Source organism: Hirundo rustica, chromosome 1, assembly GCF_015227805.2.
Source record: "Hirundo rustica isolate bHirRus1 chromosome 1, bHirRus1.pri.v3, whole genome shotgun sequence".
Lineage (NCBI taxonomy): Eukaryota > Metazoa > Chordata > Aves > Passeriformes > Hirundinidae > Hirundo > Hirundo rustica.
The window spans coordinates 139,004,987-139,022,108 of NC_053450.1; the positions used below are offsets into that span (position 1 = coordinate 139,004,987).

At 46.3% G+C, this 17,122-nt stretch overlaps 1 protein-coding gene across 8 annotated transcripts in view; it reads left to right on the plus strand.

Annotated features, from left to right (window-relative positions):
• KIAA1217 (KIAA1217 ortholog) overlaps nucleotides 1-12,384 on the plus strand; it is a 226,793-nt gene extending 214,409 nt beyond the window's left edge. For 6 of the 8 annotated variants that reach the window (XM_040057759.1, XM_040057738.1, XM_040057730.1 and 3 more), the window contains 6 exons: nucleotides 424-578; nucleotides 1,186-1,332; nucleotides 4,663-4,782; nucleotides 7,803-9,488; nucleotides 9,943-10,065; nucleotides 10,790-12,384. In XM_040057759.1, the coding sequence (XP_039913693.1) occupies nucleotides 424-578; nucleotides 1,186-1,332; nucleotides 4,663-4,782; nucleotides 7,803-9,488; nucleotides 9,943-10,065; nucleotides 10,790-11,284 (2,726 nt within the window). In that variant the 3' untranslated portion in view covers nucleotides 11,285-12,384. The remainder of the gene's footprint in view (nucleotides 1-423; nucleotides 579-1,185; nucleotides 1,333-4,662; nucleotides 4,783-7,802; nucleotides 9,489-9,942; nucleotides 10,066-10,789) is intronic. The other 2 variants (XM_040057789.2, XM_040057793.2) reach the window with 2 other exon arrangements.
• Nucleotides 12,385-17,122: the final 4,738 nt, after the last annotated feature.

The following is a 17,122-nucleotide window of genomic DNA, read 5'->3' on the forward strand; positions in this document are numbered from 1 at the left end:
GAATTGCTGAGAACACTGAGAAGCCTCCAGGCTGGTGCCTCACTGGTATCCATGTCAGTGACCTTGCTCTCAAGAGAGGCTATGGGGCACTGTCTGTAAGCGAGTTCTCAGAACCTGTGCCTTACATGCTTCTTCACAGGTGGGCTCTGCTATCCCACTTGTACACCCGTGGCTGCAGTGACCTGGAGGACAGGAGTTGCTGAAAATTTCTGGGTGAAGTGACCCAGTTTCCCTGTGCAAGTATGGCACTGTTCACTTTCATTCATGGCAGTTACACTTGAATATCAAATGTGTTCCTGTTCATACATTCAGCAACAGGACCTTTTAAGACATTTTTTTTCCTTTCCAGTTGAGGCAGGCATGCAAATACTGTTTTCCTCTCCTTCACCTATGCTTACTTTGTGCTGCTCTGTTTACCTGCAGAGGAAGCTCCTGATGGAGAACAGGATAGTGACAAGCTGACCAAGTCTCCACCTCCTCCACCTCCACGGCGCAGTTACCTGCCAGGGTCAGGACTGACCACAACGAGATCAGGAGATGTCATCTATACAGCCAGAAAAGAGGCTGCTGCTCTCAAGGTTCAGTGATTCATACTCTAGGCAGTCAGACTCTTTCCTGATGAGATGTTGGCAAGGAGACAAGACACAGGCCTGGGCCTATAAAACACAAAAGTTGAGGCAGAGCTATGTCCTGGAGAGCTACTGAAACTGCTCACCAGGATGCACTTCTGTTAGGCCAAATGAACAAGTAAGATTTGATCAGTTCTGTTTACAGGAGTCTTGCTGCTCTTATCTCCTAGCAATGCAGCAGGCAAGTCACAGGCTGCTTTCATTTAGCATGGTAAGAAGATTAAAACTAAAAAAAAAAAAGAAGCATGCCTTAAACAGATGGGGAAGATCAGGTCAGATTTGAGAGTGTTTTTACAAAAATGTTGCAAATTAGTTTCCTAGGGCTTGTTTTCGCCATCTGTTCGGGGGGGGAGTGGTGGGAAGTCCAGTTTAGGTAGCTTTTTAATCTGTGAACATATAATCACATCAGCAATATTGGTTGCTTTTGAACTGATGAAGTAGCAGAAAGAGGGACCTTGCAAGAGAGGAATTGCAGTAGTGTTGAATTTTTGGTGTTTACTTTGGATCAGGAGGGTTCAACTGCGTTATCTGTCTGTGCTTTCTCATCCCCTTGTAGGAATGCAGCGAAGAGGCTGGGCAAATAGCACAATCCAAAGCCCCTAAAGAGGACCAGGCATTGTCTCGGAGCACAGGGCATGCTGTAGCACCAGCTGCAAAAGAGGAAGAAGAAGAGGAAGGAGATAAAATAATGGCAGAATTACAGGTATGCGTTTTGGGTTGCACATGAGGGCACCTGTGCCCAATATCACTTCTAGGGCCTCGGTGCAATTTCTAGGTCAGCACACAAAGGAAAGGAAATCTCATCCAGTACCACTTTGTTGCACTGAGTTGGAAGTGCTACTAAATTTTGTTCAAGAGCTCTGGAGCTGAGAGAATGGTCAAGAATGCAGTGGCTGCCACTGGTGAAGCCTGCACGTGCAAATGGGACACGTAAAACATTGGTGTGCATTTGATGTGCTTGTCCCTGGCCTAGTACTGCTCACCTAGTACCAGACTGGCAAGGTGCTGAGAGCCTCTGTCATCTGTGCTGACTTTGGTGGGAGCAGAGGATAACTGGGTGTGCTCCTGGTGGGCTGTGCTATGGTCCAAAGTTTCCCAGAATGTTTGAACACTGAGACATTGCCCATTCCTTGTGGGGTAACTGGTACATAACTCTGCCAGTGGCATAGAAGAGTGCTCTCTTGCTGGTCCTTCACTTGACGTCACACAAGACAGAGTTCACTTTAGTGATGAAAATGCTGCAGTAAATGCCAACTATTCCAGCTACCATCAGTGAGCTCCAGCTTCCAAGGGGCACCCTCTGTCCTCTTCCATGCCCACAATGAGGAAAGGAGATGTGGATCACCTTAACAGGCTATAACTTCTGGTATTTTAGAGAACTGTCACAAATGAGATGATCCCTGCTGTTCACGTGCCAACCGGTGGGCTTGGTGCTGCCCAGGGAGCATTCAGAGCACAGGGGACATGGGCACTGAGCTGTGACGGTTAGGTCTGATGGGAGCAGCCTGCTCCATTCCTCAGCTCTCCCCCAGCAGTGCTGGTTTGCAGGACTGAGAGCGGCACCGCACCCTTGTCCCTGCTCTGTGTGCTGATGACCAGTGAGACATTAGAACTGGGGACACGGAAGCTGTCACAGCATCTCTGTCTCTAGGAAAGCAACCTCTGCCTTGCAGCTGGGGACAATGAAGTGGAGGTTAAGGTATGGAAAGGGGGGCTGAGGGAAGCTAAGGAGGAGAAACAGGGATGGTTACTCAACAGGGAATGGGTGTTTAAATGCTAGCTTTGGGGGCTAGCAACACTCATTTTGAACCAATGCCAAATACCAGGTATACTTTAGAAGCTTTAACAGAGTACCATGTTTTAGAAGGGGCAAATGGCCTGATCTAAGAGCTTCAGGCCCATTAGTTTGATATCACTCATAGGTAGAAAGATGGAAAATAAGATACGGAATTCAATCACTGAAGAACTAAAGGACAGACATAAACAGTTATGCCAGAGAGCACAATGTAATGGAACAGAGAGCTGTCAAAGGAAATAACCCTCTTTGATCAAGTAACAGGTTTGACTGCTTAAACTGAATTGTATATGTATAAAGGCCTTTTAGGAAGGCATTTGATCAAACATCACACAACATTCTCATAAAAATCTGGCACCGCAGAATATACAAAAAAAAAAAAAAAAAAAAAATCCCAAAAAAACCCTATTGCAGCATAATTGAGACCTGTCTGGTTTTGAAATCACTGACCTTGATGCAGGTGTTTATAGACAGATCTCATAGGGAGCAGCAATGGGCCCAGTGTCTTTCTGTATTTTCATCAAAGCCTGGAAATACCTTTAAAATCCTTACTGTGTAAATCATCCTAATTCACATCAGTGAAGTATCACAGCAGAGACATGATAGCAGTCACTTAATGGTCATAATGCTTTGCTGAACTAAAAAGTCCTTGTGAAGAGCAACAATATATAGGCCAGGCCACAACTGCATGTCATGGAAAGAAAAAGGAGTTGCAATAACAAGTTCACAGGAGCTCCCAGGTCAGTGCTGTTGCCACAAAACTGTGTCTGCTTTGGGTGTACATATGAAAACGCGGCGTGTTTTTATGTCTGTGTACAGGATCAGTGAGATCCACACTTCTGCTGCATCCATGACTAAGTATCCATGTGTCTCCCATTTGAAAAGCCTGTTACGATTATGAGGGTTCAGGAGAAACTTGAGTGCAATGTGAAGATTTTTAATGTAGCAGGAAAAGGCATCATAATAATCAGTGGCTGTAGCACGAAGTATTTGGAGACTGTTATAGATATTTCAGAGCAAAGGTGATAAAAAAATACCAAAGGGAAATAGCTTTTTTGACACCTGAAGCCTGAATGACTTTGAGTATGCTTAACTCAAACCCATATCACTGGTCTCACAAATGGGTAAGTTGGGAAGAAGTCTATATCCTCTATTGTGAGGAGCAAGACTATTTTTTCTATTAGTTTAATGTCATCTTAGGTACTCTGGTCTAGTAACACATACAAATAGGATGTAATGGAAAACCAGAAGAAAGTCTACATCCTGAATTTTTGCACTGGATTTTTTCTGTTATCCTTGCTTTTCTGATTTTGCATAAATATGCATTACATATGAACAATGCAGTATTTAAAGAACAGGCCTGATTCTAAACTGTAACCAGGGCTATTAGTTTCATGAGTTGCCAGGAATCAAATAATTTCCATAATATATGGTATAAAAATATAATCTTACTGCGTGTCACAGTGTGTCTGACTCCTGTGAGCACTTGTCCCTATTTGCTGTGTCCTTCCTGCACATCTCAGTGAAGGCAGACCATGTGCCAGTAGAGGCTTACAGAAATTCTGGTGAGGCACATCTGCTGCCTGCACTGCACGGTGATTATGACAGTGATAGGTTTGCTCCTCCAGATCTGGGAGCCAGCTGGATAGAGAAACTCAAAGGAAATGAAAGAAGGATAGCAAAATAAATGGCTGAAAAGTCTGGGCCATGCCCTGGGGGATGCATGGTGGGGGGCCAGTGTCTACAAACCCATAGGTTGGGACAGTCAGTTTATGGCTCGTTATCAAAGACTGTGACGAATGCACTTCTCCACGTTTAAAGTTTTAATAACAGTTTGTGTGGAAGAAGTGGAGGTATGTAACTCTTGTGTGATTATCAGCCACAAGGAAATAGGTCCTGTCACAAGCCCCAAGTTTGTCATGGGCTTCCTACTTGAGTTTGGATAGTCTGTACCACCTCTGTGGGTCTCCATCATCTGCAAATTCAGAAATCAAGCTTGTCCTCCTCACAGGGAGCACTGAGGTCAGCATGGTGTTACAATCTTGAGAGGCTGTAAGGGATGCCCTGGTTCTCTTCATCTGTTAGTCTGAAATCTCTATTATTATCTCATGAGCTTGTAGGACACATTGTTGAGGTGAAACTGTTAAAAACGAGTCCTCTCTTTGTAGTTGGTCATCTCCGGATATTTCTGTGTAAAAGTTCTTGGTCTCCTGATAACCTGCAGTGTTTATTTCCTAGGCTTTCCAGAAGTGCTCTTTTATGGATGTAAACTCAAACAGTCATGCTGAACAATCCAGAAATGATACACATGTTAAAGACATAAGGCCTGGGACTTTAATGCACCACAAGGAAAAGAAGGTAACAAGTGGCCATTGTAGACATGCCACCCGGTCCTGGCACCTTCTTTCCTTCAAAACTAATCTTATATCCTGCGTCCTGTTTAACCCCCATCCACCACTGCCCAGTGGTTTCCTTCCTTTTATCTCCGTATGGCTCAGAAATGCTCATACCCAACTCTGTGTTAAACTCCATTACGTGTCTCATTAGCAGTGGTACAATGGTTGCATGAAATTTTCTGATTCTGTGAAATCAAAACAGGATCCATTAGCTTCTGTCAGAGATGCTCATACTACTTAGAACATCCTTCCGCTGATGTTCTGGTGATGGATGGTGAAGCATCTCTCCTAAACTTGAGAGGAGTTAATGGTTCCTCTCAGTCTCTAGAGCCAATTAGAGAATTTGTGCTTTTTGTTTCATTTGTTGGTTCCAGAAATAGTTGTGAGATATTCTGAAATCCTTTTCAGTTTATTGAATGACTGTCAAAGTGGATGGGAGGAATTTACCCTTATGCTGAAAGTTAATGTCCAAAATTCAGTCATGGGACTGAGAAGAGGTGCTGTGTGTCTGGGGCAGGTTAAGGTTAAATTTCACAGCTGTGCATGGACTGGAGTTGCCAATTGAGTTGATTTGACTTGGCAGGCAGCCAATGTGCAGGACAAGAAAAGGACAAGCATTTTTGCCCTTGCACATCTCTTTTTTATGTTTAAAGAGTTCCATCATTGCTGGGGTTAGGGGGTTGTGCAGGCATGATAACTTGTCAGCCAAATGCTAGTTTGCAATGAAGGTGGGTATGTGGGGAAGGAAACACAGCTCTTCAGCACAGCATTTCAACCTTCTCGTCCATTTTGTGTGTGTATGCAAATGCTGCCAGGTCAGCACATTGCACTTAACGACTTGTGTTGGAGCTGCCCAAACAGCAGTTCTGGTCTAAAGCTGCAAACAGCTCGTTGCGTGAGGGTAGAGGTCATGGGTTTGAGGGGAAAGGACAAACTGTTCTGTATGTATGACAGTGTTACAGAGAAAAAAAAAGTGTCAATTCCTCCTCATTACTGCTGTTGTCAGAATGAGAAGATCATATTGTTACATGAAATCCTGGGTCATCACTCAGGACACTGCACATCCTGTAGCACAAACATTTCTTTGAAAAATGCTGCCAAGTAATTGCCATAAACTGATATTTATTTGAACAACACAGAGTCCAGGAAATTAAGCTTAATGAGATCTGGTTTTGTAATCTGACATGACAGAGTGTTTATTGGCATTAAATATGGAACATTATGGTCACGATAAAATCATTGAGGAAATTAGTTTTGTTGTGGTTTTATGTTTTTAGTAGAAAAGTGGAAGTTCCTAAAATGAGATATATTGTACAAGGACACCGTGAGGTGTTTCAGTAGTGCTTGAAACTAGAAGTGGAACTTGCTAAAAAAAGATATACAGCCAGCATATCTGGAGGCAACAAGTGCCATTAAGTGGCTTAGCCGAATTCTGGGGGTTCTGAGCCCTGAGCAAGTCAGGGCCTGAAGGGATCACAAGCCTTGGTGTTTGGTTCCCAAAGTGCCTCTGAGCACGACGTGCAGACAGCGTCAGCCTGCCCGCTGAGGCCCTGCTGCTGTGCTGGTTTGTATGAGAGCTCCTCATTTAGAAATATGAGGGATGTCAGGGTATCCAAGGAGCAGCTGTTCAGCCTTGTTTTGGCTGAACAAGCCTCTGTGGAGGTGAACTGTGACTCTGGTGTATGAGTGACTGTCTTGCTTCTGTGTTTTGATTGTGAATAAAGTTTGTCTGTGTAAAATCCTCCAGTAGTACATAAGAAAGTATCACATAAGGTGTAGAAACTATACCTTGTGAACCTTCGTATGCCCAGGGCGTGCATGCACAGCCAACCTGGATCTCTGCAGCATCATTCATCCATCTCAGCTGGGAGAACAATGCTCCTGACTGTTCTGCACATCTTGATGCTCACATAAGTATAATCTGTCCTTCTGGTGTGTTAGCAATCAGCTTCTAGTCTCAAGCAAGCAATGTCAGAGTTATTACTTTTGGTTCACTGCCTTCAGGCACTCAAAGCCAAATTGCTTTCCTTCTTGGTGAGCTGTCTTTTGACTGTAGATTTCTCTCTTATTCATAGTCCTGGTGTCTCCTCAGGTCAGTCCTTCACCCTGGTGATTGGTGTTTCTCCTAAGTTGTCGCTAGCATTTAAACCAAACCCCAGAGAAAAGCCTGGTGTTATGAAACAGCATTTCCAGGGGTCTTATTTGCAAATAAAGAAAAAAGTCCTGCTGAAGTTTCATTACTGGGAGTAAACATACTTCTTTTGGGCCAGTGGATGACCTCTCTGGCGTTTGGCATTTCTGCTTTAAGTGAATGTAGCTCAGTGTTTCATCCTGCACTTCCACAGGCACCACAGGGTGCCACTGGTAATTCTGATGGAATACTTCTAGGCTGCAGCAAGGATTTAAAAGTGCTCAGACTGTAATGATACTAATTGTGATGGAGCAGCATTGCTCGGGTGTGACCAACATTAGAAGGAACAAAATGTAACTTGAAAATCAGCTTTTACTGGTATAAAATGTCCTTTGAAGGCAAGCCAGACTCGCTGTCAGCCCTTCCATGTCAGCCTCCCTTTGTGACCAGATACTGTGAGACATTCAGCCTCAATCTCATAAAAACATGGGCGGGTGGGGGGCGGGGGTTCAGCAGGAAGGTGAACAGGTCATGGAGCACTGTGTTGGAAATCAGGTAATTCCTGTGCTTATGCATATTCTGGAGGCCTTGTTAAAACAAGGTAACATCCCATCCTGATCTAATGCATAGCACAAAGCAGTAACATCATGCACTGTTCTGCCAGAATTTGGAATTTTGCCCCGAAGAAAGACAGGAATCAGATGACAGCTTGAGACATGTCTCTGCAGCAGTAAATGGAGTGGTGAGTTCACGAGGTCTGCACTTCCCCTGAGATTAATCTTGGGGGAAAACAAAAAGTCCTGTAAAGATAAAAGCCCTGAATAACTAAGTAATCCAACTTTCCCCCTTAGGTGTATGGGGCTACAACAGGATCTCCCACAGATAGTGACCATCCTAAAGAGAAGAGGGAAGGGAGAACTGAAGAAGAATTGGGTTCTGATTCATCCAGTACAGCTGACAGTAAAATGGGCTTTTCAATGAATGACAGTCCTACATTTAGCAAGGGTTTGTTTGTAGACAGTACAGACTATTCTCACAAAAACCTTCAGAATATGAGCACAACCCTGTCTGGTGTCAGTTTGCCAGAGGAGGACAAACGAAGAGAGGCTCAAGATATCTTAGGATCACATTTTCCAGCAGTTGAGACTGGAAAACAAAAGCCAAACTACAGACTGTCAAGAGATGCTCACCAGGGCGTGCCACAGGGTGAAGCCTTGCAGAGCACGGGCAAGCACATCCCCATCAGCAGCGTTGCCCCTCTCCTGAGGCATGTGCAGGAGGCTGCGGGGCCTCAACCTTCCTTGCAGGAGCAGGAAGTTTCTGCTGGGAACTACAATCAGGTTGTGCTGAGACCCAAAGTGTCCAGAGCAAACAGTGTGAGCAGCATTGAAGACACAGACTCTCCAGCCAGCTCTCCAAGTGAGGACAACCCACCCACAGAAAACATTGCCTTCATGATTACTAAAACAGCTGTCCAGGTGCTCTCAAGTGGGGAAGTTCACGACATAGTCAGCCGGAAAGGAGGAGATGTGCAAACAGTCAACATCGACGCGAGGAAGGATGTGGCATCAGAGAAGGGCATCCCTGAGAACACAGACAGCGAAGAGCCAGTGGTGTGTCTGGACAAGAAACCTGTCATCATCATTTTTGATGAACCGATGGATATTAGGTCAGCGTACAAACGGCTTTCTACAATTTTTGAGGAATGTGATGAGGAATTGGAAAAAATGATGACAGATGAAAAGATAGAAGAAGAAGAGGAGGAGGAAGAAAATGAAGCACATGAAGTCTCTGAGAGGCAGAAGGAAGAGTCACCAGTAGTAGCTAATGACAGAAAAGCAGCCACAGAGCATTCTGCAGCTCATGGTCCCCATGGGCCGTACCTATTTAACCTTCAGTGTGACTCTGCAGAAAGCAGACCTCCTGCAGAGGAGGAAAGCACAAAGACAAATTTTAACAAATTCCGTCAGATCTATGGGCTAAACACAGAAGCAAACTCAGACTCTGATGATCAGTTGGGAAGCAGGCAGGATTCTAAGAAAAAATTTAAGTTTAAGTTCCCTAAAAAGCAGCTGGCTGCTCTGACGCAGGCGATACGGACAGGAACCAAGACTGGGAAGAAGACCTTGCAGGTTGTGGTCTATGAAGAAGAGGAGGAAGATGGGACCCTGAAGCAGCACAAGGAAGCGAAGAGATTTGAAATCACTAGGCCTCAGTCTGAGGAGAGTGATAAAAGTCCTTCTGGGATGCAAGAGGGACCCTCCGGAGCTGCAGTGTCCTTGTCTAGGACTGATGAAATTCGACAGAGTACATACAGAACTCTAGACAGCCTTGAGCAGACTATAAAGCAGCTGGAAAACACCATCAGTGAAATGAGTCCAAAACCTATCCCTGAAAACACATACACCTCTGAGGGAAGCACTGTCCCCTTCTCTGCCCAGATAGTACCAGAGACCCCATCCCGAGAGCGTGTAGTGCTGGATGAGAGCCTTGCTGGTGTAGAGCCCCCTGCATCACTCCCAGCCACTTCACGTAAGGTACCTTAGTCTGAGAAATCAAACCTCCAGCTGCTTTCTAAAATCTGCAATAATCACCATTAAACAAGAGGGTCTTGTGATTGGTTTGCTTCCTTTCAGGTGGCTTGTTTGGGCTCCCCACGAGGTGTCTAACAGCTAATAGACCATTGGTTTTGGGGGGTTTTTAATCCTTGCTGCTGATTGGTGATGGGCAAATGCAGGGGAGCTGGTTCGGATAATCCGCTGTGTGAAATGACAAGTGTCACTGACATGAAATTCAGGCTGATCAGTAGCTGAGCAGTTTTCTCCATTTGATTCTGGAAATTAACACCTGCGGTGTGAAGCTCCTGAACTTTCCCTGCATGTAGTACTGTGGCTTTTTTTTGGCGCATGGTGTGCAGTCCTCTCTTCAAGCACTCTGGCACTGACCACGCCTTCTTGTCTCCCCTCCCTGCCCCTCCACTCGTTTCCGCAGGGCTCCAGCGCTGCCTCCCAGACAAGCCGGATGCCAGTCCCCATGGCTTCAAAAACTAGACAAGGAAGCATGGAGAAATCAGGCAAACAGCACAAGCTGCAGGATCCACGCCAATACAGACAGGTAGTTTTACCCTAAACCCGGTGTTTGGATGGACATTTCATGTTGTTTGTTTGTTTAAAAACTCCAGTAACTGACTGAGATTATACCAAATATCGGAAGCCTGAGGTCTAACTGGACATCCTGGATCCTGGGGGCATGACAGTACTGATCTTTTCACCATGCTTGTTGCATGCATGTCTGCAATAAAACATCTGCTGCTTTTTTTTGTTTGGTTGGGTTTGGGGTTGTTTGTTTATTGGGTTTGGCTTTTTTTTTTTTTCTTTCTTTTTAAAAGGTGGTATTCAGCTGTAATTTTACGATGTCAACTACCTGTTTACTTTCCATTTGGTAAATGTGGTGGTTCCATAGGAGAACTGGGAATGCCTCTGTTCAGAGTCTTTACAGGAAGCCCTGGACACTAACCTGTTGGTGTAGGTGGCAGTGGGTGCACATTAACCTGTGGCGGGACGTCTCTCTCACGTTGGTAACGCGCAGCATGGCCGGCGTAGTGCCTGCTCTGTAACACGTAGCTCGCGCCTCCTCACAAAGCTCTCTTGGCTCTTTCTCTATGCACTCTCCGTTGGGCACTTTGGGTTTTCTACCAGGTCCAGTCCATGGCTGCAGGACTTAGCTCAGGCCTCCAACCGTTAGTTCTGATTCTCTGTAGGGCTGTTTTCCCAGGTCCTGTTGGTTTATCATGTTACTGGCTTTCTGACAAACTGTCTCCTGACGTCTTTATTTGCAGGCTAATGGAAGTGCTAAGAAAGCTGGTGGGGACTATAAGGCTACTTCTCCTACCCTACCTGCTTCTAAGATCCCAGCCTTTTCTCCCACTTCTGGGAAAAGCAGCTCAGCACCTGCTTCTAGCGGTGACAGCTCTAACCCTCTTAATCCACCTACTAAAACCTCCATTCCTTCCTCCTCCCTTCTCAGTCCTCAGACAGGTCGCATAACTTACTCTACCTCCCTCATCCCCTCTGTCTCTAACGGCTCCTCCAAGTTTCAGAGCCCCACTTACCCAGGGAAAGGTCAGCACCTCTCCTTCTCGCTGCAGACTCAGAACGGCCGACCGCCCCCTCCTTCCTCCTCTACCTCCCCCCCCTCCTCTATCTCCCCCCCTTCCCTGAGCCAAGGTATGAAGAGCATCAGGACAATCCACACCCCTAGTTTCAACAGCTACAAGGCACAGAACGGGAATGCCAGCAAGTCCACCCCATCCACGGTCAAGGAGCCATCCTAAAGGCTAAGCACAGCACACCTGCCAGGTCACCAAGGCTTTTTGTTCACTTCTCAAAGAATCCGCAGCCAATATTTTAACCAGGGAATGTAACCCTTTTGTTGTATTGCTGGAGGCTTAATACTAATCACGTGCTAAATACTGAATTACTACACTAGATTAGAGTGAAGCTTTTTGGAAAACGGTTGCTGTTGTACTGATAAAAGAGCATTTTCTTTCTATAGGCAGCACCTCTTACCGAAAGTGGGAGGGTGTGTGAGTGAACTTGACTGCGTGTGCACAGCGGTGTACTGAGCATGGGGAATTGTATGGTTAAAAATTTACTAAGTTGTTTTGTATAAAGCTATTTTTCATTATGGGATCTAGAAGTGAACAGAGATATACTAAAGTGTGATTATATTCAACTGTAAAACTGAAACTAAAATATTTTTCTTTTATTTTGGTGTTATTTAGCTTTGTTACAGATTTCTATTTTTGTCAACAAATGTCATGGTTCCTTTCGAGATCTTTTTGCCAAAACATTTTGATACTATTGTAATGTACATTTGAAAGTAGTATGCTGGACAGTAAACCTCTGCACAAGAAACAGAACAAGACTGGTCTTATGTGTGTATGAGGCAACTCAACTTATTGCACTGCCATTCAGATTATATTTAAGAATTTGCCAGCCAAGGAAAAAATAAATTGTTTTACACATATAGATAGTTGCTGATTACTTTTTTTTATTAGCTAAATCCACCCTTTTTCTTTCAGTTTTCTTTTACTGAGACCTGATGGCCCATGAACATATTGCATTGTGGGTTTTAAAATGTACACTTCAGTACTGTTCTGTATACTGGCAAACTTTTGTACATATCTATAAATATCTATAAATAAATAAATACTGTATGTGGCTGGGCACATAGAGTAGTTTTACCACACCAAAGTTAATTTTTATGCATGCTTAAAAATATATATGGGGAAGGGTTGAAAAAGATGGATATCAGTTAAATAGGAGAAGAGAAAGAAACTTGCATAGCTAATGGTTTTGTAAATAAATTTATTTGTATAACACCATAATGTAATATACAGAACTATGATAAGCAAAGATCTTTACAAAAATAAAGGGCTGCATGCTTATGTATTTGTATTTCGTCGCTAGTAACTTTTCGAATGGTCTCAATTGGCTGTTCAGCTGTTTGCCTGAGGGTGTTAAGCTATTAGGAAAAAACCTGATTTTCCCCAGATTAAGGCCATACATAGTTATTAATTTCAAAATGAGGTCTTTCAAATTGCTGTCGATAAAAGCTTATTGCTGGAACTCCAAGTTAGAAAACCAGCAAGCGAAGAAAAACCTTTGAGTGATTGAATGAGTTATCATCCCTTCCACCTTGAGATACTCCTTTTTTTCCCTTGTGAAGTTTCCTAGAAGCATCATTCCAAGGCGGTGCCCTCGGATGGTGCATCACAGGCAGCTGGAGAATAAACACTGAGCATCCCTCAGGAGCACAGCAGACAGGCTGCCTGCAGTGGGGGCAGGTGGGGGCCATGCCCTCGGCTGGCGCGGCAGCCAAGGCGCCTGTGGAGCACAGGAGCCGAGCCGAGCCAGGACGGGCTGGGGCACCCAAGCCAAAGCAAAGCGTGAGGCATGGTCAGAGCACCCACACAGACCCTGTGGAGTGGAGCCAGTTCCCTTCCAGCCAGGGCGGAACAGCGGGCACGGGTGGCTTCAGTGCCTGTTCTCTGCTTTCTCACACATGGAGTATGGGATTCCCTGGCTCTAAAGGGAACGTGCCTGATCCGATGCTATAGCTTGTTACCAGCTCCCTGTGCGACAGACAGCACACACAGAGCCCCAGCAGGCTGGGCACCCTGCTCCCCCTTCACAGCCAAAATCTGACCCCAAGCTAAATGATGGATGTAGCAGGATTTGTTCCTAAGCTGCTTGACACCTGGCAAGGATCGGACACTTACTCAAAAGCGGTGACTTACTAATAACTGATCATGTGTAACGGCAGGTGAGGTGTCCCCCATGAGCCAAGGCACTGGCAGGCAGGGTCCCCGTGGCTCTGGCATTGCTCCCACAGCTGCTTCTCAAAGCCTCTGCAGGTGAGGAGCTACAGCAGCACGCACTCTGTCTCTGGCTGAACTTAAAGAATCACAGAATGTGTAGGCTGGAAGAGACTTCCAAGATCATTGAGTCCAACCCATGCCCTAACACCTCAACTAGATCATGGCACCAAGTGTAACATCCAGTCTTTTTTTAAACACATCCAGGGATGGTGACTCCACACCTCCCCAGACAGACTATTCCAGTAATTTATCACTCTTTCAGTGAAAAAATTTTCCTAATGTCCAACCTATATTTCCCTTGACACAGCCTGAGACTGTGTCCTCTCGTTCTGTCAGTTTCTGCCTGGAGAAAGAGACCAACCCCCAGCTGTCTACAACCACTCTTCAAGGAGTTGTAGAGAGTGATAAGGTCACCTCTGAGTCTCCTTTTCTCCAGGCTAAACAACCCCAGTTCCCTCAGTCGTTCCTCACAGGCTTTGTGCTCCAAGCCCCTCACCAGCCTCGTTGCCTCCTCTGGACGCGCTCAAGCATCTCAACGTCCTTCCTAAACTGAGGGGCCCAGAACTGGACACAGCACTCAAGGTGTGGCCTGACCAGTGCCGAGTACAGAGCAAGAATGACCTCCCTGCTCCTGCTGGCCACACCATTCCTGATCCAGGCCAGGATGCCACTGGCCCTCTTGGCCACCTGGGCACACTGCTGGCTCATGTTCAGCTGCTGGCACCAGCACCCCCAGGTCCCTTTCCTCCTGGGCACTGTCCAGCCACACCATCCCCAGCCTATAACGCTGCAGGGGGTTATTGTGGCCAAAGTGCAGGACTCGGCACTTGGACTTGTTAAACTTCATCTTGTTAGACTCTGCCCATCCATCCAATCGTTCCAGGTCTCTCTGCAGAGCCATCCTACCTTCCAACAGATCCACACATGCTCCCACCTTAGTGTCATCCGCTAATTTACTAATGAAAAACTCAATACCCTCATCCATGTCATCAATAAAAACATTGGACAGAACTGGCCCCAGCACAGACCCCTGAGGGACACCACTGGTGCCTGGCCCCAGCTGGATGCAGCACTGTTCACCACCACTCTCTGGGCCCGGCCATGCAGCCAGTTCCTAATCCAGCACAGAATGCTCCTGCCCAAGCCACGGGCTGCCAGCTTATCCAGGAGTGTGCTGTGGGAGTGTCAAAAGCCTTGCTGAAGTCCAAACAGACAACATCCACAGCCCTCCCTGCATCCACCAGGTGGGTCACCTGGTCATAAAAGGAGATCAGGTTGGTCAAACACAACCTACCTCTCCTAAACCCGTGCTGGTTGGGCCTGAGACCCTGGCCATCCTGTAAATTCTGTGTGATGACACTCCATATAAACTGTTCCATTCCCTTACCAGGTACTGAGGTCAGGCTGACTGCCCTATAATTACCAGGATCCCCCCTCCCACCCTTTTTGTGAATGGGTGTCACACTGGCCAGCTTCCAGTCATCTGGAACCTTATCAGTGAGCCAGGACTGTTGGTAAATGATTGATTGAGAGTGGCTTCACAAGCTCATCTGCCAGCTCCCTCATCACCCTGGGGTGAATCCCATCTGGGCCCATAGATTTATGGGTATCCAAGCGGCTCAGCAGTTCTCTGACTGCCTCCTCTTGGATAATGGGGGAACCATTCTGTTCACTAGCACCATCAACCAACCCGAGAGAACAGTTGTCTTGAGGGCAAGCTGTCTTCCCACTGAAAACTGAGGCAAAGAAGGCATTAAACACTTCTGCCTTCTCCTCATTTGCAGTTACTAAGTTCCCTCCCTCATCCAATAGAGAACAAAGAACCTAGACACGGACAATGGTTGTATAATTAAGCAAGCACCCTGCACAGTAACTGGGGTGCACAGGCAGTGAGGCAGAGCTGTGCTCACTGCTTCTGGTGGTGAATGTGAAAATTGCCACCAAGCAGTGAACACTACACCCAACCTCAGGCCTCAGCTACACTGGGACCTGCACTTTTGGTGCACCTGCTCACTGCTGGGGTGCAGCACCCCCAGGAAACAACAACAGGCTCAGTCAGCTCATAACCCACTGCACAGGCAGCCAGCACTGCTGGGACTGTCACTAGTCAGGCAATGTTTATTCCCTCTCCATACTGCTTGTCCAGCAATGAAGTTACCAGGCTTTCACAAACACAGGCAGTGAAGAGCTGTACACAGGTTGTTGCCCAACAAAACCATCAAGTCTGTAAATAAATTCCTTGGACGCAGAATAAACCAGAACTGGACATTAGTGAAAAAGACAGGTTTCCCACTGCAAACCAGTTATGAAGAACAGTTTTGGTGGAGGTGCTGCCACTGAAGTTTGGACCAAGCCATGGGACAGGTATCACTGCAACAGCAGCTATGCACGGGCAGAGCAGCCCCCAGCCCCACTGCTCTGAAATCCAGCAGTGAAGTAGCTCACTGAAGGAGCTGGAAGGCAAACAGCACCTTCCTGCTGCCTGCTCCAGTCAGAGCCAGCCAAAGACTTCACAGCAGAGTAAGCATCATCCCTGTGTCAGCCAGCTCCTCCTAGAGGGAGGGACTGCAGCAAAACCAAAGTGACACGGCACAGAGCCCCTGCGCTGGGCAGGACACGGAGGTGGGAAGGCAGAGCCAAAGAGGGCGCAAATAGCAGGAAAAGGGAGGGATGTACAGGACATCTGAATTGTACAGGGCCAAAATCCAGCTGATCCCCACTGAAGTGCAGCTCTTCCTGCAGGCTTAAAAACTCATGGATTCAATAGCAGATGGTGAAGGCAGATTTTTTACAGTCTCCTGACTAGGAGCCACAGGTACATGCACCACTTGAGGGTTCGTGGCAGCCCAGCTTCGAGCCGTTCCCCTCCAGGCCACACATCAGCCCACACCCCTTTCCAAAGGCTGGCACCATTAACTGGTTAATTACTATCTAAATGTGAATGGAGTTATGAGCTGGCTTTGGGAACAAACCCACAGCTTTTTGTAGTAAATGAGGCCACATTTTAAACTTTTTCATCCTGCCTGAACAAAGCGGAGAGGCTCTCAGAGGCTGCACAGGAGCCTGAGGCCCTTAATGTGCAGCTCGGCAAAGAATTTTCCTTCAGCTCTGCGGCAGCACAAAAGAAGTTATTAAACTGACTGGACTGTGGCCATGTCTTAATTCCACATCAACAGTGCTGTGAGCGATGCTAATGGGGACATCACAAGCCCTTTGAAGTCTTAAAAAGCAATCACACAGCACCTTCCCCACTCCCGAAAAGGCAGCTCAGACGATACCACTGAAGCAGGAATTGCTGTTATGGACCATTTCAAAAATCCAAACACTACCACTGCTACCAACACATTTTATTATTTCTCCATCAGATCTCAGCTTATCCTGTCCTTCACAACTTGCAGCTTCACAGCTCCACACAGTCCTCAGACCAGAAGTACTTTCTAAGCCTGAATCCTTCTAATGAAATACAGAAACAAAAAAAATTGACACAAATAGCAATGTTTAGAAATTCTGTTTAAACATAATAAAAATCCCTTTTTGCTCCATGATCAAGCAGCGGCACAGCTTGCCCAGGGAAGTGTCGAGCTTTCAGCTGTGGAAACATTCAAAACTCGGCCATAGCCCCAGCCCAGAGCAATCTGCCCTGGCTGCAGATGCCTGATATGAGGATGGGCTCAAGGATCCCTGCCCACCTCACCTGCTCTGCAGCCCTCTGGAGCTGCCCATCCCACTGAATGCAGCTCCCAGAGATACAGAGATACTTCAGATACCCTGACAGTATCCATCTCAGCA